The following is a 21,913-nucleotide window of genomic DNA, read 5'->3' as shown; positions in this document are numbered from 1 at the left end:
ATACATTTCGGCAAATATTGTGATTCTTTTGACAATTTTTACAGAATTAATTTTGGCAAACTCATTTTCAGGTTTTTGTATTTTTCATTTTTGTTTATTTGTTTTTTTAGTAGTAAGCAACCAAAAAGGCTCATTTGATTAAAATCAAAGGATATTACCCCTAGATTCCCTAAAACAGACTAAAAAGAAAACAAACTAGCAAAGTTAAGCACGACTAAGCTAACAAAAAAGAATCAAAGGCCTAGAATAAACCTCAGGCCAGCAAAGAAACAAAACAAACTACAGAACTGAGGGTAGGGGAAGGACTAGCTGCAGATCACTTGTTACAAAAGCCTCAGGATAACCACAGACCCTCCTGAACACCAAATCATAACCAGCAAAAAGAAATTGTAGATCACCTGCTACAAAAGCCTCAGGCTAACCACATAACCTCAAAAACACACCAGACCTAGGAAGAGACTGCAGATCACCTGCAACAAAAGCCTCAAGCTAACCACATCATTTCCCAAGACAGAAAAACAGACAAAACAATAAAGCTAAACAACATTACATATTTTGAATTGAAGCAATAATAGTAGTTGAAAGGCCTATAGAGCCACATAATTTATCAATAAGCATTCTTTTATTCTTTGAACAATCTGGATAGGATCACAAGACTCATTCTTGAAGATCATTCTATTTCTGACATTCCATATCATGTAGATAGTAGCTGTGATTATCAATCTACGAAGCTTGGCCATCATGTTGCTGCATCTAACTCTTCTACAGAACCAGCTGAAAGGCCTTCTCCAGGATCTAAACACAATGCTACAATTACATATAGGAAGAACTTTATTCCAAACTTTTTTAGCACAGTCACAATCAAAAAGGCAGTGCTCAATATTCTCAGTATAATTGTTGCAGTAATTGCAATTATCATCAGGGGTAATACCCCAAGCTTTGAGCTTATCTTTAGTACTAAGTCTTCTTTTAATTGCAAGCCAGAGAATAAAGTTGTATCTTGGCACAAAATGTTTGCCCTACATAATCTTGTACCAGTTAACCTCGGGATACTTAGTTCTCAAAATATTCCAGGTATTGCTGATGGAAAATTTCTCCCCTTTAACCACTTTCCAGTTGATTATATCTTGCTGATTACTCTTCACACTCAGATTGTTCTTTATGTAATCCCAAACTTCTTCATTTTCAGGAGAAGGATCTGGCAAGACCCACATGTTGTTCTTCCAAACATCATTCACTGTGGATCTTCTATTGATACGTTCATTTCTCATCTTGGCTCTGGGAAACTTCTCTAGGAGAGAACACCCATGGATCCAGGGGTCACTCCAGAACAAGTGTTCTTTCCATCACCCATATCATAGTCAGTAATTCTCTTCACTTCATCTCTAATACTTAGAAGACCTTTCCAAATCTAGCTGGTATAGCTGTCTACTTTTGCTCCCCAGTAGCTGTTTCTTTTTAACTTGTTGCTATTGATCCATTTTACCTAAATAGAGTTAGGATTTTTGAGAATTTGCCATACATGTTTGGAAATCGCAGCTTTGTTCCGACACTCATATTCTTAACACTCAAATCACCTTCCTTCTTCAGCTTTTCAACCTCCTTCCATGCCACCAAAGCATTATATCTACCAGCATATTTACCAGACCAAATAAACCTGGAACAAACACTATGGATCTCCTTAATAACTTTTTTTAGGTAAAATCAGAATTGAGGCCCAAAAAATTTGCATGCTCATCAAAACTGATTAGATGAGTTGAACTCTACCTGCATAAGATAGAAATTTGCTATTCCAAGACAGGAATCTACAAGTAATCTTATCAATAATGCCTTTACAGTCTTCTCTAAACAGTTTAGTAGAGATAAGGGGAATGCCAAGATATCTCAGAGGGAGGGATCCCTCTTCAAAACTCAACATATTCAAAATATTTAACTTAGTGTTATGATCAACATTGCAAATAAAGACTTGACTTTTATTACAGTTCACTTGAAGACCAAAAATAGAACTGAATTCACTAAGGCACTTTGTGAGAAAATTGACAGAATTGACATCACCATAACAGACTAGGAGTAAATCATCTGCAAACATCAGGTGATTTTTATTAAGAGGCACAACCTTGATGAAATTTGAAGGTATGACTGGGTTTGCTAAGAATTCTAGACAAATAACCCATACAAATAACAAAAATGAGGGGGGGAGGGGATATATGATCCCCTTGTCTCAAGCCTTTTCATGAAGAGAAACTATCACCTTTGATGCCATTCCAGGCAATATAGAAGCTAGGAGACTTAATACAGTTCATAACAATAGATATAGAACTTTTAGGAAAATTTAACATAATCAAAATCTCTTCCACATAGTCCCAAGAGATAAAGTCGTAGGCTTTCTTTAGGTCAATCTTAAGAAGACACCTAGGATAATCCTTGTTACTGTGATAATTTTTCACTAATTCATGGGCAAGCATGATGTTGTAGGCTATAGATCTATTGGGGATAAAAGCAGATCGATTAAGAGACACAATTTTATTAAGAAGAGGACTAAGTCTGTTGGAAATGACTTTGTAAAGGACATTACAGCAAGCAATGGGTTTAACGTCATTTAGTCTCTTAGCATTATTAAACTTAGGAATCACATCAATAGCAGTAGAGTGAAGCTGTTTTAAGAACTTACCAGAAGTAAAAATCTCTTGAACAGCAGAAACAAGATCCTCTTTTATAGTATTCCAGATAGCTTTGAAGAAGTATCCATTGAAACCATCAGACCTAGCTGTTTTATCTGACCCAAGGGAGAAAACAACATTTTTCACTTCCTCCATAGTGATTTTGTTCATCAGATTAGTGCTACGCTCATTAGAAAGCATTTTTGTCTATTCGTTCCATGTATGTTTTATTTTTATTTACTTCATCCCTATATTTCTGTTTTCGTCGAATTTTTTTATAAATTTATTAGTCATTTAGTTTTTCTGAAGTTTTATTTTTTATTTTTTTCGTCCTTAATCTACTTTTAAAGAACTGAATTTTTGCGAAATTTAATTATGAAAGGACCAAATAAATAAAAAGTGAAAAATAAAAAAAAATAACTAAAAATACAAAATAGACAGATAACCAAATAAATAAAAAAATAAAAAGTATAAAGATCTAAAAATAATTTAAGCCATTAGTAATATTTTGGCTTAATTACTTAAAAAACCCCCACCTTGTATTTTTTTTTCGTTTATACCCCCACCTAGGAGAATTTTCATTTATACCCTATTTGGGGTTTTCCGTTTTCAACCCTACCCTCAAAAAAAAAGGCACGCTTAATAGTACACGGTGTCGTCCATCTCAGCAAAATTCATTAAAACACACCGTTTCATTTGCTGACGGGGATTTTAATTGACCAAACCATGGTTATCATGTGGAGCAGGGCAAAAACGCACCGTTTTAATTTTTCAATTCCTCTACCCCTTCTTCTTGCTCATTTCTTCGATTGTTACTGACCTAAAATTCACAAAACAACAAAAAAAGAAAAACGAGATCTGCAGCCACCCAAACCATGTCTTCAATCTCTGAACCTTTCATGGCCTTTGAAAATGTGACACTCGAACTGTACAATCTTCCTCCAACGCACGAACGTGGTAACTGCAGGCATGGAAGGTTATATCTGTACACTTCATGGACCAAAAATAATCCGGGACGACGATTCTGGCGATGTCGTAAGTCAAGGGTAAGTGTCAACATCTGTTGCTTAAAGTTATGTAAGGAAAATATGAATTTTGTTTATAATTTTTTTTGCTTAAGATTCTGGCGATGTCGTAAGTCAAGGATAAGTGTCACCATTTGTTTTTTTGTGGTGGTTTAGTAGATTTTTGTGAATTAATAAATGATGACAACCCGTAATTTTGAAAATTCTAAGTATCACTCTACTTGTTAAGTTGAGCTGAACTTGCAAAGTGTTTATTGTTGGTTACAATTTTGCATACATTGTTGACATTGTTGCGGTAAAACTGAATTGTGAATTGGTTTTAAGATTGTTGATTTCCAAACTGTACACTGTTGCATACATATTGTTCCTTTACAACAGATTCGGTAATTTGTGATCGGCTTCATGTAGCATTAATGAATTAATTGTTAAATTGTGTATAATTTTTTGAATAGACGACAGAAGATTGCGGAGCTTTTCGCTGGTATGATGGGGAGGTCCCATTCGAGCAAATCATTAAGTTTGGTGTGCTTTTGGACAAAGTCAGGGGATTGACGGATCAACTTGCGAGTAGCAAAAAAGTAATCGAAGAATTGAATGAAACTGTTAAGGAGCTGGAAGACAATAAAGAAAAAGCTATAGTTGCTTTTACAAACTTACTGGATGAAAGTGATCGATTGTTGAAGGAAAATGCAGAACTGAAATCGCAAGCGTGTGGCTCGCAATCTTTTTCCAGGTTTTGCAAGAAAGTTTTGATGATGATGACGTGTTTTTATGTTTTATTTTATTTCGTAATGCCGTCATCGAGCAGTAAAAATATGTTAATGTTGTTACCTTAGTAAGAAAAATTTGGTATTTTTCTCTCTTCTTGTAGGTCTTGAACTTATGAGATGACGAGATGGGTGGTTTTTTGGAGCTGGTATAATAATGAACCAGTTGTGGCAGTGATTAGTTTGTAGGTCTTGTATGTGTAATGCTTTAGTTTGTAATGTAAAGTTGTATCGACAATTAGCTATGTCGACTATTGACAGTTATTTATGTAATATGGATGTTAGGGTATTTATAATTCTATGTATGTATCTACAATTAGCTATTTAAAATTCTATCTATGTAATATGGATGTTACGGTTTTCTATTTATTTTCTTGTGGTTATCTAAAGCAGATATTTCATTGCTTCTTATTTTACCTCAACCAAAATTAAGCTGATTTAAGACATTCGTGGCATCCACCAAGGTTCTCTTTGAAAATTGAGTTCACTAACAACCTTAAATTTTACTATATGTGCAGCTAATGAGGTTGGATCTTTTGTGCATATATATTATATGGACATCTTTAATATATGCAGCAATTAATGTCCATTTTTGATCCAGTTGAACAAAATAGTATTGTGCTTGTATAAATTAGTACATTTACATAAGCGATAATAATTATGTACAGGCAAATACTAGATATGTAATATATTAATTAGCCAAATAAGCAAAGTTTATAGAAACACCTTTGCTATACATATTACTTCCCATCCCTGTGAAGCCAAAAAAAGGTGTACATCCTAAATATACATACTGAAAACATCTTGTTTAGGCCAAAAAATCGCACATTGCAGTAACACCTATATATGCCTATTGCTTCACATCCAGGTGAAGCCAAAAAAAAAGGTTTATATGATACCACCTTTTCTATGCCTACTGCTTCAAATCCATTAGAAGCAAACAAAAAATAAAGGTTAACATTTACACCTTTATACACCCAAAAATTACAAAACCCATATTCCATGGAATTACTGATTCATTTTCTGTTTCCCCTTCCTCAACGGAAGTTTGTCTACTCTCGGTGTGGCAGCTTGTGAAGCCGTTGACTTGAACATAACAGACGTGGTCTCGCGGGAACCTGGGTTTGTCGTCGATCCTTGCTGCGATGATATGGCTGCTCCAGAAACTGCGTCGGTTTTCGATCCTTCCTGCAATGATGTTGGTGGTCTATTATGTCGCCTAACTGCAGCAGCTGTTGACATTGCTCCACTAACGTATCTGTTGCCATCATTGGGAGCAGGCTGCATAAAAGAGAGAAAAACAGAAACTCATTTCACAAAGATAATTTAGCAACTCCCATTCACATGCATCTGCATTTTACAATCTCTTTTCGTACTCTTGGCATTAAACACAATCAGATCATGCTCTTATATCATGTTATTTGAACATATGCAGCATAGTTTAAAATTGATGTTTCTTTAGCATAAAATGGGCACCTAAGTTCTTATGAAAAATTTGAAAAAATCAAGATTAATGGATAAGGATTCTGAAATATTTGCTAGGGTCTCATATTAATTATTATGTATCAAATTACTTTCTTAGTCCAATTACACATATTCAACTCTCCTAAAATTTCTAATTCGTTTTCCAATTGAGAAATAGAAGTAAGAGGATTACCCTTGCGAAAATGAAACCAGAAGATGTGTTCACCCTTATCCCAACATTTTCAGCAACCTGTTAAACAAAACAGTAAAATAAACACCATGCAAATAATACAATGAAATTTGTCAGATGGGTTATGTTGATATTTTACCTGGTTTTGCAGCTGTGTATGAACCTCGCTTCTTTGCTCAGAAGATGATGCATTTCTTTGTGCTGAAATGGTGCTCTCCAGTAGTTCTTTCTTTCGTTGCTTTCGAATCTCCGAAGGAGAAGGTCCACTCTTAGGAGGTTTGGGAGTCCAGTTTGGACCTCTAGGTCTACCTGGACCACGCTGCAAACAAAATAAAGGTTTGTTAGTGCCTATACATAACTTAGAATAAGTAAACAAAGAAAAGGATACAATATTATACCTTTTTAGGCCTTTCAACAGGGGCATTAGCCTTATCAGGACATGCACGTTTGTTATGTCCCTCGCTAAGGCAATGACTGCAGGTCATTGCCACACCCTTTCTTGCAAACCTCGGATGCTTCTTTGGCTCTTCGTCGGGATCTCTTCTTCTATTCTTCTTAGGACGGCCAGGCATCTTACGATATGGCGGCGGCAGAATACTACTCCCTCCTACTTTAGGCCACATTCTGCACCCGTTGATTGGCTGTAGACAGAATTCATACGCCAACTTATATTTTTCCTTCTTGTACCAATCATCGACGTAATCCACAACATTATAACGCATGAAGTTGATGCAGACTAGAGCATGGGCACAAGGAATGCCACTTATGTCCCATGCTCTACATGAGCAGCTCCTATTTTTAAGGTTCACCACATATTGATCTTCACCGCAACTCACTTGAAATGCCCCTTTTGCAACTTTTGCTTCGCAGAATCTGGTCATAGTCTGATTCTTGTCTATACGCTCTCTTATCCTAGGGCAAATATCTTCGAAATGATTGTCCATCAACCCCGACTTGACAAACATCCTCTCCATCAAAGATGACCGAATGTCCTCTAGCATATTGATCGCTTGTAATTGCCTTGACTTAGAGATGAAACCGTTGAAAGTCTCCACCAAATTACTCGTGATGGCATCACACTTTGAATCTGGCCTAATAAAGGCTTTGCAAAATATGTTATCCAACTGCTTCATGAAATCATCATAGGCCGTAACCCTCTCAGCCTTTATCAAATCCATAACACTCTCAAACTCGGGATGATTACTTGTATTGACAGCCTTCCAAAACAGCCTCTTCAACTCAGGATCTTTGTGCTTCTTCTTCCAATTAGCGTATATGTGGCGGGCGCAATTACGGTGCTCGGCGAGAGGGACAACCTTGTTAATTGCATTTTTCAACCCCTATTAAGATGAAAAAAAAAAGACAAATAAATACCATTCATGTATAACTGCAAATTGGGACAGAAAATTCATACTTTACTAGACATAACTTAGACAGAACAATTAGACATAACTAGACATAACTTCATTAAGCATAACTAGCAAATTAGAAAATAATAAAAATTAGACATAACTTCATTAAGCATTACTACCAAATTAGAAAACAATAAAAATTAGACATAACTAGACATAACATGTAAATAAAAAATATTTTCACAGAGCACAATACTTATACAAAATACCTAAGAAATACTAAGAACCTGCCTATATACAAATTACATGAACTCAGATAAGCAAACAGGAACAAACAAGTAAACAAGACAAGACAACCAAGTATAATAATATAATGTACTTGCATGAATTCAAATAATTTACCTTTTGTTGGTCGCTAATCAGAGTCAAGTACAGACCCTCTCCGAACCCAATATCTGATATCAACAACTCCATAAACCATGTCCAGGTTTCTTCATTTTCTGCTTCAGCGATTGCCCACGCCACAGGGTACATTTGGTTGTTGGCGTCCCGGGCTATAGCACTTAACAGAACCCCAACTACAAGAGTCTTTAGGAAACACCCGTCCACACATAACACCGCCCTACAACCAGCTTTAAACCCCTTTCGTAAACTTGAAAAACCAACATAGTACCTCTGGAAAATCGGAGTGCCAGTTGTTGGGTCACTAATGAAGTGGAAACAGAATAAGCCTTCGGGGTCTACCCTTCTCATTTCCGCGTCATACGCTCTGAATCTTGTATAATGGCTTTCCAAGGACCCTCTGATGATAGTCATGGCTGTATACTTTGCTCTATAGCAACAGGAAATTGGGACTACAAGTCCAGAATACTTGGCCCTTAGATCACCTACCATGAATTTCGGTTTGTACGAAGGTTGTCGCCTAAACTTTTGAAGAAACTCCTTTGCCACCCATTCTGATGTCGCTTGCCTGTTTTTTGAGGCTCTTTGACACATGTGTTCATTATTCAGCCCTGTGATCCTAAAGGAGGTGCATGACTTCGTCCTGCTAGCATACAACCTCCATGAACAACCTGGTGCACATCTCGCTTCAACCTTCAACCGCTCACTTTTTTTCCAACGTACATCATGGCCATGGCAGATAGCCCACTGCTGTACAGCGTGTTTGACTTGTATCCTATTCAGAAAAGTCATGTGCATTTTGAATTCCAACTCTTCGTGCCTCCACTTTGGGTTATAGTGCAACCGGGTTCTTCTCTTCCTCTTTTTAGGGTGTAAGTTTTCCTCATCGCTGCTATTGGGTGTGACCAGCCCGTCGTCGGTGTCCGCATAGTCACTTCCAGGATCAGACTCTACGCAACCCGCATAGGCATCTATGTCCCCAACTGCCCCTCCTTCCCAATATTTCCCGTTTACACTAGCAATACCCCCCGGAGCATCAAGCATTGCGTCCAATCCCAACCCATTAATTGTATCAATATCATTGCTTCTTAACTTTTTCTTTTCTTGCCTCGCAGTTGCATACTCATCATCAAAGTCACTCCCACCATCACTTACACTAACATCATCACTGTCTTCTTTGCTCCCGCATACGTATGTGCTGTCGCACTCACTATCGACAAGATCAGTCTCCATTTCAGGTGCTGCATTGTCACTGCCTGTATTATTAGAGGCTGCATTGTCAGTGGCTGTATTATCAGTGGTGACAGCACCTTCCTTCTCAAGCTCATTGCTTAGTATAGCATCCACAACACTTTCATCTCGATCGAAATTTTCAAACTCTTCAACTGGCCTCTTACATCCTGGCCTGCTAACAAAAAACAACAAACAGACTATGTAACTATCTAAGAAACAAACTGCAAACAAACCATACATTCTTATAAAATATGTCAAATGATTTTTGCATCAAATGTGAATGCAAGTATTTACAGCAAAATAGCAATCATTACAACCATTTACATAAAACACTAAAAATCCAATTTACATAAACCTTAAATCCCCAATTTATTAAAGCAAATTAAACCATGCAAACCCATTTTACAGCAAATCACTAAAATCAAAACCATTTACAGAAAACCCTAAACACTCAATTTACATAAACCATAAATGACAATATACATAAACCCTAAATAACCCAATTTACCAAAACAAATTAAACCCTGCAAACCCAATTTTGCTAACAATTCCAATCATTACAACGAAAAACCCTTAAAACCGAATTTACAGCAAATCCCTAAAAGCACAACCATTTACAGAAAACCCTACAAACATAATATTCTCAAATCCCTAAAATCGCAACAATTTACAGAAACCCTAAAACCCTAATTTAAAGATGGAACAAGAAAATACGATTAAAATCTTACCTGAAATTTTCGGGCCATTTACTTCGTTCTCCACTCCCAAAGGGATCTTCTTTTCGTTTTTCTTTAACCATTACACAATCAAAACATAGCCGACGTCGTTCTCCACTCCCAAAGGGATCTTCTTTTCGTTTTTCTTTTTTTGTTGTTTTGTGAATTTTAGGTCAGTAACAATCGAAGAAATGAGCAAGAAGAAGGGGTAGAGGAATTGAAAAATTAAAACGGTGCGTTTTTGCCCTGCTCCACATGATAACCATGGTTTGGTCAATTAAAATCCCCGTCAGCAAATGAAACGGTGTGTTTTAATGAATTTTGCTGAGATGGACAACACCGTGTACTATTAAGCGTGCCTTTTTTTTTGAGGGTAGGGTTGAAAACGGAAAACCCCAAATAGGGTATAAATAAAAATTCTCCTAGGTGGGGGTATAAACGAAAAAAAAATACAAGGTGGGGGTTTTTTAAGTAATTAAGCCTAATATTTTTGATACTTGTTGCCAATTTCAGAGTGAATCGATCCTTTGCTCCTCGTTAGTCATTAATGATTAAACACAATACAAGGACAGGACAGCCAGGTTGGTCTCTTAAATTCTCTTCAAGTCAAGAGCGAGGAAGTGACACGTGTACACAACCATCCATGGCCGAAATAAAAATCTAAAACTTTAAAAACAATTTCTCTGTTCTTAAACCCTCTGTATCTGCTGGCTCCATTTGATCCTCTCGTTTCTCTCCCAAAGATCTCAAATTCAATTCCCTTTTAGGGTTTACCAAAAATCAAAACAATTTTATAATTTGTGTTAGCAATTGAAAATAAGAAATGAAGATACAGTGCAACGTGTGTGAGGCGGCGGAGGCGAACGTACTGTGCTGCGCCGACGAGGCAGCTTTGTGTTGGGGCTGCGATGAGAAGGTTCACGCTGCTAATAAGTTAGCCAGTAAACACCAGAGGGTTCCTTTGTCTACTTCTTCTCCCCACATGCCCAAATGCGATATTTGTCAGGTACTTTACAAATTCTCTTTTCTAACACCATTCTTTTTATGTTTGTTTAGAATTTTATTTCAATTTTGCGAGAAATTCTCAGCTAAACTCAGTATAGCACATCGTGAACTGAGCCCATCACTTTAAAACATATGACTAAATGTGTATAACGTTTAGCAAAATTATGTTAGTGCTATCATTATAATTATGTGTTTTAAAGAGATTGAATCAGGACACGGATAATGTGGTGGACTGAGTATACCTAACAAAATTTCGAGAAATTTCTCGAATAGCGATCCTGTCAAGAATATGTCAACTGCTTATGAAGTGTTTTTTAAAGCGGATGATGAGGGTTGATTAATTGGAATTAGTGTAAGAAGTAGGTGATAGTTGGAGAGATGGATGGTGTTGTTATCACATAAAAAGAATACAGTTTTACATTTCGGGTTTTCATTTCCGGAAATGGAAATGCCTTTGAAACTGAAATAATCTATATTTAAACATATTCTGGCTAAAAAACGATTTTTTCCGTTTATTTTAGAATTTTTGATTCAACATTATCATATTAATGTTTCCGTGCAATATAGCTGTTATCTCAATACCACATGAGGATGGATCCTGTTTGCTTCATTTGTTGCATAAACTGAACAAATTCTGGAGAAAACTAGTTGTGGAGGAAATGGCAAGATTATTAAGTAGTTGTATATTTGCTAGATCGGTTACTTGTTTGATTTTTTTTTTCCGGGCTTGCTTGAAAACTGAAGTATTTATCAAGTAATAGGTGTGTGACGTGTAGTTTCGGTTGTACCTATAAAAATTATATGATAAAGAATTGTGTTTGTGAATTAGCTACCTGCTGATTTAAATTTTTTGTTGACACAGGAAGCGATTGGCTTTTTCTTTTGTTTAGAAGATCGAGCTTTACTCTGCAGAAAATGTGATGTTGCTATTCATACAGCAAATGCCCATGTGGCTGCCCATCAGAGGTTTCTTCTAACTGGAGTACAAGTAGGTCTAGAACCAACTGACCCTGGTGCATCTTCTTCGGAGAAGTCGCCGAATGATGGAAAGACTTCAGAAACAAAAGTTCAACCCCTTACAAGAAAAGGAACTCCAATGCCACTGGCTAATTTGCACAATCAGGCTTTGCCTACGCAGGTTGGGGCAAGTGAGAAGATCGGACCTGCAAAGAATTCTTATTCTGGAGGTTCTGTAGCTGGAGGCATGCCAAATTGGCAGATAGATGAATTTCTTGGATTCTCTGATTTTAGTCAGAATTATGGCTATATTGACAATGGATCGTCTAAGGTACACATCATCAATTATATTACCATGCTCGACTTCATAGAACACAATATCATGCCTATTATCTTAGAGCTCATTTTCGTGTAAATATTGTATCTCTGTTGAATTGCAAATCTTGTTTTATATTAGTCAATCTTTTTCTTAATGACACAAATGCAGATTTGTCAAGAAAATTGTTTCTTTGGTTTGTGATGTAATTTTAATTATATGATTATCAGTTAGTATTTACATGTTTTTAGCAGCTTATAGGTGGAGTTAATAATTAAAGAAAGTTTGTACCCTACATATATGATCATGAACTGTTGTAACTGTTTCCTGTAGCTTGTGTTATTAGGCTTAAGTTGTTTATTTTTTTCTATTTTATTTGTTAAATTTCTTAAATTTGTCACAAGCTAGAGTTGGTTTGTTTGGAAGTTCTGCAATTTCATTCTTAACTGAATTCCCAAATGTCCAACTGCAAAATAGACCTAAGGCCTTTGGCAGACCTATTGATAATGGTGACATCAAAATTTTTTCCATTTGGGTGTCGACTAAAGTAGCTGTGTGCATTTGGTTTGAACCAAACCAGACAATCAAAAAATTTAATTTTTTACCGAAAACAAATTAGTCGGTTCGATTGATATTTTGTTTTGGTTTGTACTGAAACTGCCGGACCGAATAGAAAAATCAAAAGCTATAATTTCAAATCAAATAAAACTGAATTTGTCGATTTCATTCGGTTATTGGTTCGGTTCGTTTTTTGCACACCCCTGTACAGAAGTCCATTATCTGGAGTTCTAATGAGCTCTCTGGTAATTTAGATTTTTATGACCTAGTTTTTGCAACTACCACTCCCATGTTTGTTGTTTCTTTCTTTGTATCTATTGTAATTCCTCCTTTTCCACTCCTGTTTCAGGCTGATAGTGGCAAACGCAGCGACTCTGATAGCTTTGCAATTTTACGATCTGCTGACGAAGAAGTTGATGATGATGAATGTCTGGGTCGGGTTCCAGACAGTTCCTGGGCAGTGCCACAGATTCCTTCTCCTCCGACTACTTCCGGGCTTTATTGGCCAAAGCGCAGTCATATTCAGTCTGATGGTTCTGATTTTGTTCCTGATGTATGTTGCCCAACTATGCAAAACCGTTACCATTCTCATCAGACTGGCAGTATAACAAAACGGCGGCGGCAGCAGCTTTAAAGATACTTTTAAAGCTTGATTTTTGTATGTCTGTTAAATCACATTTGATGTAATCCTGTATGCAATTCTTTCTAAATTGACCCCTATTGCTCATAGTATGAATTGGCTTGCTGTTTCTATTTGGGATTGTAAAGTTAAAAGGTGGCTTCTAAAAGTGTGCTTCTCAGTTCTCTCACTAGACCAGGCGGTCTCGTCAGAAATTTGTTGAAGAAAAAAATTAATTTTATTTCTCTGAAAAATATATCTTACGATAGAAAACTCTTGATCATTGGCGTGATTGCTGTGATTTACAATAGCCTAGAATTGCTGGCCGCGCCTTCATCTGCATAGAAATAAGTTAGAAATGAGTTGTAATCAAGAGTGTATTTGGTTCAAAGTATTCGGCCTTCTTTTGGATTGATGTTTATAAAATATATGGTCACTTCAAGCGGTTCTCTCTCTCTCTCTCTCTCTCTCTCTCTCTCTCTCTCTCTCTCTCTCTCTCTCTCTCTCTCTCTCTCTCTCTCTAGGGTTCTAGAGGGAGAAACACCACTTTTTAAGAAAAAGGGATTGGGTCATCGGATTTTGTGGTAAGAGGCATTGATCTCCGGTCTTTGGCTGGATGTCAACAACACCTCTTCCATCGTTTAATGCATATTTTGTATTTTTTTTAAATAAATTGTTCTGCTGTGGAAATTTGGTGTGGTTTCAGAGTATTTTTACAGTTTAAATATTTAGTTTGCATGAGTTAGTCGAGTGTTTTGCAAATTGGATTAAGATTTTATCGTTTAGGCGATCACCTGTTTCAATTCTTGATGGATCCGATTTTATGAAGTTTTTTTGATTTCTTTAAGAATCTTATGTTGGTTTCAGCTTGTTTTATTGTAGATTTATTTTGGTTTCCGCAATTTTTGCGATGTCTAAGTCTTTAGTTGTAAATTTTTTTGAAGATTCAAACTTGTATTCAACTTCACAGCAGTATTTATTTCACCTTTTTTAAGATTTATAAGGTAGATTTGCGATCAAATTGCTTATAATTGTAGCATAAACATTTTTTTTTTCTCGAAATCTGCAGGTTTACCCTGCATCTTATACCTAAGTTAATATAATGGCATTCATGTTGATTTCCAAAAAAAAAGGTTTAAATGCAACAAAAATTACTAACTTTCGCGTGTTTTGCATGTTTAATATAAATTTTTAATTTTGGCAAAAAATACACGAACTTTTCAACTTTTGCAATTAAGGCACCAGTCTTTTGGATGTAAAATGACATCATTTTAGATGTAAAACGACATTGTTTTATATCCAAAATGCAAATATCTTAATTGTAAACAATGGAAAGTTCATGTTCAATATGTCAAAATTAAAAATTAAAATTTTAATTTTATGTTAAATATGAAAACACGCAAAACTTGGTGATTTTTGGTGCATTTAAGCCAAAAATACATATATTGATTTTTACTAAATTTATTGCATGTGAAATTTATAGATTTATGAAGGAAAAAGGGTCATTTATACCTCTAAAGTTTGACTCGACGATCAAGTAAGCGCTTAACGTCCAAAAAAATCAAATATGCCCCTAAAGTTTTAAAAAGTGAACAACCAGATCCGCAATTTTTACAACCAAGCTCCGAACGTCTCATTTATGAGTGAAAATTAAAGTCTGATTGTTCATTTTTTAAGACGTTAAGGGCATATTTTTCGGACGTTAGGGGCTCACTTGATCATATAGACAAACCTTGGGGTTATAAATGACCCTTTTCCCATGATTGAATATTAAATTCATGAAACGTAAATTCTACTATATGATTTCTAATCATTTGGAATGAATATAGATTTATGAACTCATAAGAATACTTTTAGAACAATTGAATTTTAAAATAATTAATTATTCATAAAAAAATGATAAATTTCAACTTTCCTATGTAGGAGGTAGGATTTTGAATGAAGGACGGTGAATCTTATAATCCATAGATTCTCATAATATTTTTGTTATCAAATGACGGGTTTTGATAAAGTCCATTAATTGTATAAAATTTATGAATTTTTCTTATAACATAAAGTCACTTAGCGAAGAGAGACGGGGCTGTGATGCGACAACATCCTTCCCGACCACTACATAGGCAAAATCCGGTATGAATTGAGGAGCGACTTTCCAACACAATAGAAGTTAAAATTCACCGAAAAAATAGAAATAAATTAAGGTTTACTAATTAAATTAAAATTAAACAGAACTTAAGCGACCTAAAGAGTTCAATATTCCGAAATCCGTCAATAAACATAACTATAATTTTATGTGTCAAGTTTTTGTAAGATTAAGAGAGCGCCATATTGTGGTTGAAGAGTTGCAACGGTGCAAGGAGCATGGACATAGGATGGTGCAAGGCCAAAGGAGAAATTTTGTAGAATTATTGCCAAAGCCATTTTTGCTTCTGTTAGAGCAAAGTTCTGGCCAATGCATACTCTAGGGCCATAACCAAAAGGGAAGAATGCTACTTGATTGTTTGTTACCGTTGAAATTCCGTCGGAAAATCTCTCTGGTTTGAATTCGGATGCATCGTCTCCCCATATCTCGGGATCTCGATGTATAAGGACCATCGGCAGCGAGACTTGAACTCCAGCCGGTAATGTCACATTTCCGAGTCTTATTTCTTCATTAACAACTTTATTGAGCACAATTACCGGTGGGTATAGCCTAAGAACCTCATATAGGATCATAGTTACCTGTAGCATTTCAAATTAATAGATGAATTCAGAAAAATGTACACTATTAATTGGGTATTGTATAATAAAATGAGCTCAACATCTAGTAGGTTAGTATCTAAACCTAGTAAATTAGACAGAAGGTATAAATAAGTCTTTTAGATATTTTTAGAAAGAGCATATAAGACTTTTTATTTATTTCCTTACCATTTGAATTCTCAACGTTTTTCCATAGTGCAAATAAACCTTCACACTTGAAAAAGTTACGTAAATAACTAAAAACGTTGATGGGCTAAATTATAAAGAAATAAACTAAAAGGACTTATGTGCCTTTAGAAAAAAATAAAAAAGTTATTTTTACACCGGTTAAAAACGTTGAAGATTCAAGTAGCAAATATAACTAAAAAAGTTCATGCGCTCTTTCTGAAAAATTTGAATGATTGTTAATACTTTTGGCGATACAAAACCGTACTCAAAGCATCAGTACAGCAATTAAATTTATAGATAACATATCGTCTAATTGTTTAAACTTTTGAATTGATTGATAATTTGATGAGCGTAATTTAAAAAGGAGTTGAAGGAAATGCGACTTACAACTTTAAGGCGGTTCAAACCATCAAAATCCGGCTTTTTATCAGCAAAGACATTGAAAATCTCATCTCTAGCAAGTGATTGCCAATGTGGAAATTTGCTCAAGAAAATGAGAGTCCAAACAAGCAAAACAGAAGTACTTTCTTGGCCAGCAAAGTAAAAAAGTCTACACTCATCCGTCACTTCTTGATTAGTAAGTCCCACTCCTCCTTCATTTTTTTCTCTTAAATTGGATTCAATAAGCAATCCTAATAAATCATTGCTCCCTTCATCGCCTCCTTTCACTGCCCTTTCACGTTTGTTTATAATGCTTCTAAGAGCAACTTCTATTTTTCTGTCTATTTCTTGTATTCTTCTGTTTTTCTTTGTTGGTATGAATCTGCACATAACCAAAATTGTCCAAATTAAACCAATAATGTCTAAAGTTTTCTGAATCTTATAGTTTAGTGTGTGAGCTTTTATTTCTTTTATATCTGCCTTTAACTTTTTTAAAATATATCAAAATGAGTGTTTTTATCTGTTTTTCGATCACTAGACTACTAATAAGGTTATATATTATATTGTAAATTAGTTGATATGATTTGTCATTTTCATTCCATATCTATGTGTACCGTTACATATATAATAATCATTTTTAACTAATATGACAAAAAAATTTAATTGAAAACGAAAATTAGTTTTGTCTTTTAGCTCATCGGTAAGTCGTTGACTAAAAAAAAAGGCTAAAAACACTTTTTTTTAATGAATCGAAATTATGTTAAGCTACAAAAAGTGGCCCAACCAAACAAACAAAGCTTTCACACAAGAAGAGGCTCATCTTAGATGGCTCACTAATGGCTACGACTTTGAGAGAAGGTAAAAGTTATAAATCTAAAAATAAAATATACAATTTGGATTCCAAACTCAAATAAGAGAAACTCCTATTACAACTCTTAAAATGAAAAGCCACTTTAGTAAAACAGTTATAGATCACTTTCTTAAAACACATTTAAAAAAATCAAAACATTAAAATAAAAGAAATTTATACTCACCTCCAACTTGATATATTAATATTAACAGAAGACAAAGCTTGAATAACGAGAGAGGATAACTCTTTGAGGAGATCAAATATTAATTTGCCTTCATCATAATTGCTCCCAAATGCTGCTCTGGAAATAATATCACATGATAACTTTCATAAACTATACAATTTATCACATATACAGTTTTAATTAAAAACTAAATTATAAGTATTAATTTTATTTATAAGTTGAAACAAAATATATAATTTTACAGTTCTCACTTTTATATCACATTCAATTTATATAATAGTTATCTGCATATAAAATCTCAACTCTAAACATTTGTAACGATTTATACACAACGTTAAAACTTGGTATAAAAAATCAAACCTTCATTGACATAAAAAGTCAAACATTATATTTTTTGATATTTTACAGCCAAAATCATAAGCAAATGTCTTATCAAAATGATATCGTGAGATGAAGAAAAAAAGAATTCATTGGTGCTAAAAAATGCCAAAAATAAATGTAGTTTTCTACCGAATTAAAATTGTGCTTAAATCGCTACAAACGGAATTGGAATTGTATATGAAAATAACTCTATATAAATATATCGTTCATTTACATATTTATCCTACGTGACATGATTTAAAAAGTTATAAAGTATAATTATATAGATTCTTTTATTTAAAATATTTGCATCATTAGAATATAATCTAAAAATCTATTTTCATATGACAAGCATTTAAGTTAAAAACACATGATACAACAGTCACATATATAGTAAAAATACATGTATCACCACAATTTCTACAATTAAATTATAATTAAAACAAAAAGAATTCAAATCAGATTAAAATGGAAATAATTAGAAATTTTGTTTAAAATTATTAAAAATCACAATTTTTTTTTGGAATTATTGAGCCTGTTATATATAATTGGATAATTTCAATAAACTAAGTGTTGTGTTTATTTTTGGCCAAACACATATTTGGATCCCTGCACTATCATTTTTTTCCAACTTAAGTCCCTGCACTATTAAAAGTCTCTGATTTAAGTCCCTCCGTGTCATTCCGTTAGAGAGTGAGATACAAACGCTTAAAATTTTGAGTCCCTACACTATAATTTTTTTGCCATTTGAGTCCTTGCACTATATAAATCTAACTTAAATTTTTAATTACTCAAAATTAATTAATTCAAAATTAATTTATTTATTTAAATTAAAATAAATATTTTTAAAAATATGATATTTTAAAGATTGCGAGGTACACGAACAGTTTTTTAATATATTTAATTTTTTTATAAAAATAAAAAATTAATTGTATAAAATAAAAAATTATTTTTATTTAATTAAATTAATAAATTTTAAATAATTAAAATTTTAAATTAAAATGAAAAAAATTTATTAATGGTCGGAGATGATTCTAGCTTTGGAAATGCTAAAAAAATTTAATAACATTAAAAAAGAAAATAAAATAAAATTTTTATTAATATTATTTAAATTATGTGATAGAAAGACTTAAAATTGATGTTTCTAATAGTGTAAGGACCCAATTTGGAAAAAAATGATAGTGCAGAGACCAAAATAGCATTTTTGATATGTAATTGTTAACGTCATCCACATTCCGTTAACTTGCGCAATGATAGGAACTTAAAATAGATGTTTTTGATAGTGTAGGGACTTATTTTAAACGTTTTATAATTCAGGGACTTAAGTTGGAAAAGAGTAATAGTGCAGGGACTTAAATATGTGTTTGGCGTTTATTTTTCTGTGTGTTTTACCTTAAGCTTCTGTTGATGAAATGCTGGATTAATAATCTTTCGATGCTTAACCCATTTGTCACCCTCATGGTTTGCAATTCCAGGTGCTAGCAACTTGGCAAGAGGATTTAAATATAATCTTCCAATTTCATTTGTTTTTGTAAATACCATTCTTATGTGCTCTGGCTTCATGATGTTCACCATCGGTGTTGGTCCACCCCAAATGAAAGAATTTTTACCTGCATTTTTTCATTAGCTTATTTAAAAGGAATTTTAATAAAAGGAGCAAAATTAATTTTATTTTTAACAATTTAATATTTTGAGTGGTTAACAAACATATTGAGTTAAAAGAAGAAAAATATTAATATATGTATTTGATCAATGCTAAAATAACATTTGATTTTTAAAACTTAGAGTATGCTAGAATGAATTTGATCACATCTCAAGAGGAGGGTTTATGTAAATAACCCTTATTTGTAATGTGGATACATATAAGAGAAAACTATTTCAAGGTCCTGTTTTTTATTTGTTATTTTTAACGGTTCAAATAAACCTTCACGCTTGAAAAATTAGAAAACAATAGAAAGTAAGTAAAAATGTGAGGTGTCGAGTGTCAAAATATAAATTAAGAGCTTAAGCGCTCTTTCCAAAAAATTCAAAGAGTTTTTACAACATTTAAAAATATTGAGAGCCCACATGGCTAAGAAAAAAATTAAAAGGGTTTATGCGCTCTTTTTGACTAACTTGAAAGGTTTATTTGTACCTTTAGCCAATAAAAAATAGCAAATAAAATAACAAATTTTAAAATTAAGAAAATAATAATAATTTTAACCTCAATTATTGGATGATAAATGATAATTCAATAGATGATAATAGTAGTTTAAAATCCAATCTCTGAAATATTGATATTTTTATTACCTTTAAAAATTGCAATAAAATTAGGCTTAACACATATAGAGGTCCCTGTACTTTATACATTTTTTTTGTAGGTCCTTATAATTCATTTTTGTATTATTTGATCTCTCTATTTATCTATTTTTGATTTTCAGGTCCTTTATGAGTTTTTCCCGGTCCTTTTGGGCGGTTGGAGGAAACAAAAATTGTAAGTACAGGGACTGGAGAAAACAAAAATTGTAAGTAGAGGGACTGGAAAAAACTCACAAAGGATCTGAAAATCAAAAATAGGTATAGAGGGATCATATAATACAAAAAGGGAGAAACACGAATTTTCATACAGGGACCTCTATATGGATTTAGCCTAAAATTATGCTAAAATGGGATGTGTGAGATGTGCATACCATAAGTTTGGACATGTTGGTGAAGAAAGGGAGAAACACGAAGAGCAACATCATCTGAGAAATCAAAGGGTGCTGATCTTGCATGGATCGTCATCTCCATCATCTCTTCCATGTCTCCCTTCAAAAATCTGTATGATTTACCTGCAAGTCCTTGTTGCCTCAGATACTTTTCAAGTTTCTTTGGTCTAAACCATACCCAATTCAGTAATTTCCATACTGATGATACTGTAATAATAACAAAAATTGACACTGCAATTGGAATACTTGATAATTCCATTTCCTTAATTTTCGAAAGATTGTTTCTTTTATGTATAGTTTGCAAAGCTTCAATTATGGCCAGCACCACATATAGTTTGATTATTTTGTTTGTTTGCTAATAAACTGAGTCAAGCATTGACTATAAATTATAGGCCAAATTATCAGAAAGGCCAAACGTTTACATAAATTTTAATTTATGTTCAAATCTTTTGAAAATGTTTGGACTGTCCTGAAAAATGAATTTTTGTTTCAAAAATATCCAAATCTTTTAAAAGTGTTTGTATCGTCCTGAAATATGGGCTTTTGTTTTAAAAATGTCCATTTTTTCATTTGAAAGATGCACTCTATGGCGTATGTCATTAAGTGAATGGGCATTTTTGAAATAAAAATTTGTGTTTCAGGATGATATGGGAACTTTTAAAAATTTTGAACATTTGTGAAACAGTAATCTATGTTTCGGGATAATACATACAGTTTTTAAAGATTTGAATATAAATGAAACTTTTGATACATGTTTAGTTTTTTAGTCATTTGACTTAAATTATGACATGAATCTTTCATTGTGGCTCGTATTATTGTACCCCCTAAAATTTATTTTAAGCTTAAATGCATAAAAAGTCACCAATTTTTGCGTGTTTTTGGTATTTGACACGAATTTTTAATTTTGGCATATAAATACACGAACTATCAATTTTTTACATATATGACGAAGTTTCCGTTTTAGGTGAAAAATAGTGCCGTTTTACGTATTAAACGTTGCCGTTTTTGGTAAAAAACGGTGTCGCTTTATGTCAATAACGGTGCCCGTGTTATATATGTAAAAAATTGATAGTTTGTGTATTTATACGTCAAAATTAAAAGTTCGTGTCAAATACCAAAAACACGCGAAAGATGGGAATTTTCGGAGCAATTAAGCCTTTATTTTACTAACCTTTAGCACCCCTCAAAATCTAATATGCTCTTTAAGGGATTCAGCTTCTTCATGCTTTGATGATCAGATGATTCAAACATCTAACTGACGAGAAATTTTTAGGTAGACTCAG

The 21,913-nt window shown here is 33.7% G+C and overlaps 4 protein-coding genes across 4 annotated transcripts; 2 read left to right on the top strand and 2 right to left on the bottom strand.

Annotated features, from left to right (window-relative positions):
• Positions 1-3,323: 3,323 nt before the first annotated feature.
• On the top strand, positions 3,324-4,817 carry LOC126670388 (uncharacterized). The gene is made up of 3 exons (XM_050364102.2): positions 3,324-3,706; positions 4,138-4,418; positions 4,557-4,817. Exons 1-3 carry the CDS (start codon positions 3,536-3,538, stop codon positions 4,561-4,563), a joined length of 459 nt encoding a protein of 152 aa, XP_050220059.1. The 5' UTR covers positions 3,324-3,535; the 3' UTR covers positions 4,564-4,817.
• Positions 4,818-5,125: 308 nt separating this feature from the next.
• Positions 5,126-10,327, bottom strand: LOC126670310 (uncharacterized). The gene is made up of 6 exons (XM_050364011.2): positions 9,822-10,327; positions 7,861-9,265; positions 6,505-7,446; positions 6,246-6,425; positions 6,110-6,166; positions 5,126-5,733 (listed from the first exon to the last, which is right to left on the bottom strand). The coding sequence occupies exons 1-6, from the start codon at positions 9,890-9,892 to the stop codon at positions 5,461-5,463; spliced, it is 2,928 nt and encodes a 975-aa protein (XP_050219968.1). The 5' UTR covers positions 9,893-10,327; the 3' UTR covers positions 5,126-5,460.
• Positions 10,328-10,632: 305 nt separating this feature from the next.
• Positions 10,633-13,398, top strand: LOC126670311 (B-box zinc finger protein 22). The gene is made up of 3 exons (XM_050364012.2): positions 10,633-10,815; positions 11,677-12,102; positions 12,995-13,398. The coding sequence occupies exons 1-3, from the start codon at positions 10,633-10,635 to the stop codon at positions 13,277-13,279; spliced, it is 894 nt and encodes a 297-aa protein (XP_050219969.1). The 3' UTR covers positions 13,280-13,398.
• A 2,036-nt stretch (positions 13,399-15,434) lies between these two features.
• LOC126667201 (cytochrome P450 72A397-like) lies at positions 15,435-19,515 on the bottom strand. Its single transcript, XM_050360162.2, has 4 exons — positions 19,336-19,515; positions 17,584-17,700; positions 16,556-16,931; positions 15,435-15,982 (listed from the first exon to the last, which is right to left on the bottom strand). The coding sequence occupies exons 1-4, from the start codon at positions 19,401-19,403 to the stop codon at positions 15,551-15,553; spliced, it is 993 nt and encodes a 330-aa protein (XP_050216119.1). The 5' UTR covers positions 19,404-19,515; the 3' UTR covers positions 15,435-15,550.
• Positions 19,516-21,913: the final 2,398 nt, after the last annotated feature.

This window comes from Mercurialis annua, linkage group LG2 (genome assembly GCF_937616625.2).
Source record: "Mercurialis annua linkage group LG2, ddMerAnnu1.2, whole genome shotgun sequence".
In the NCBI taxonomy this organism is placed as follows: Eukaryota; Viridiplantae; Streptophyta; class Magnoliopsida; order Malpighiales; family Euphorbiaceae; genus Mercurialis; species Mercurialis annua.
Note: the sequence above shows the minus strand (reverse complement) of the source record. Positions and strands in the feature narration are given on the sequence as shown.

Excerpts from the sequence above, each read along its gene's own strand:
- LOC126670310 (XM_050364011.2), bottom strand. The coding sequence starts at position 9,892 with ATGGTTAAAGAAAAACGAAAAGAAGATCCCTTTGGGAGTGGAGAACGA. Across the intron at positions 7,447-7,860 it reads TGATTAGCGACCAACAAAAG|GGGTTGAAAAATGCAATTAA; the intron begins GTAAATTATTTG and ends TCATCTTAATAG. Across the intron at positions 5,734-6,109 it reads CTGGTTTCATTTTCGCAAGG|CCTGCTCCCAATGATGGCAA; the intron begins GTAATCCTCTTA and ends TCTTTTATGCAG.
- LOC126670388 (XM_050364102.2), top strand. The coding sequence starts at position 3,536 with ATGTCTTCAATCTCTGAACCTTTCATGGCCTTTGAAAATGTGACACTC. Across the intron at positions 3,707-4,137 it reads GGCGATGTCGTAAGTCAAGG|ACGACAGAAGATTGCGGAGC; the intron begins GTAAGTGTCAAC and ends TTTTTTGAATAG.
- LOC126670311 (XM_050364012.2), top strand. The coding sequence starts at position 10,633 with ATGAAGATACAGTGCAACGTGTGTGAGGCGGCGGAGGCGAACGTACTG. Across the intron at positions 10,816-11,676 it reads CCAAATGCGATATTTGTCAG|GAAGCGATTGGCTTTTTCTT; the intron begins GTACTTTACAAA and ends TTGTTGACACAG. Across the intron at positions 12,103-12,994 it reads TTGACAATGGATCGTCTAAG|GCTGATAGTGGCAAACGCAG; the intron begins GTACACATCATC and ends CTCCTGTTTCAG.
- LOC126667201 (XM_050360162.2), bottom strand. The coding sequence starts at position 19,403 with ATGAGGGTGACAAATGGGTTAAGCATCGAAAGATTATTAATCCAGCAT. Across the intron at positions 17,701-19,335 it reads TTCATCAACAGAAGCTTAAG|AGCAGCATTTGGGAGCAATT; the intron begins GTAAAACACACA and ends TATTATTTCCAG. Across the intron at positions 15,983-16,555 it reads GTTTGAACCGCCTTAAAGTT|GTAACTATGATCCTATATGA; the intron begins GTAAGTCGCATT and ends GAAATGCTACAG.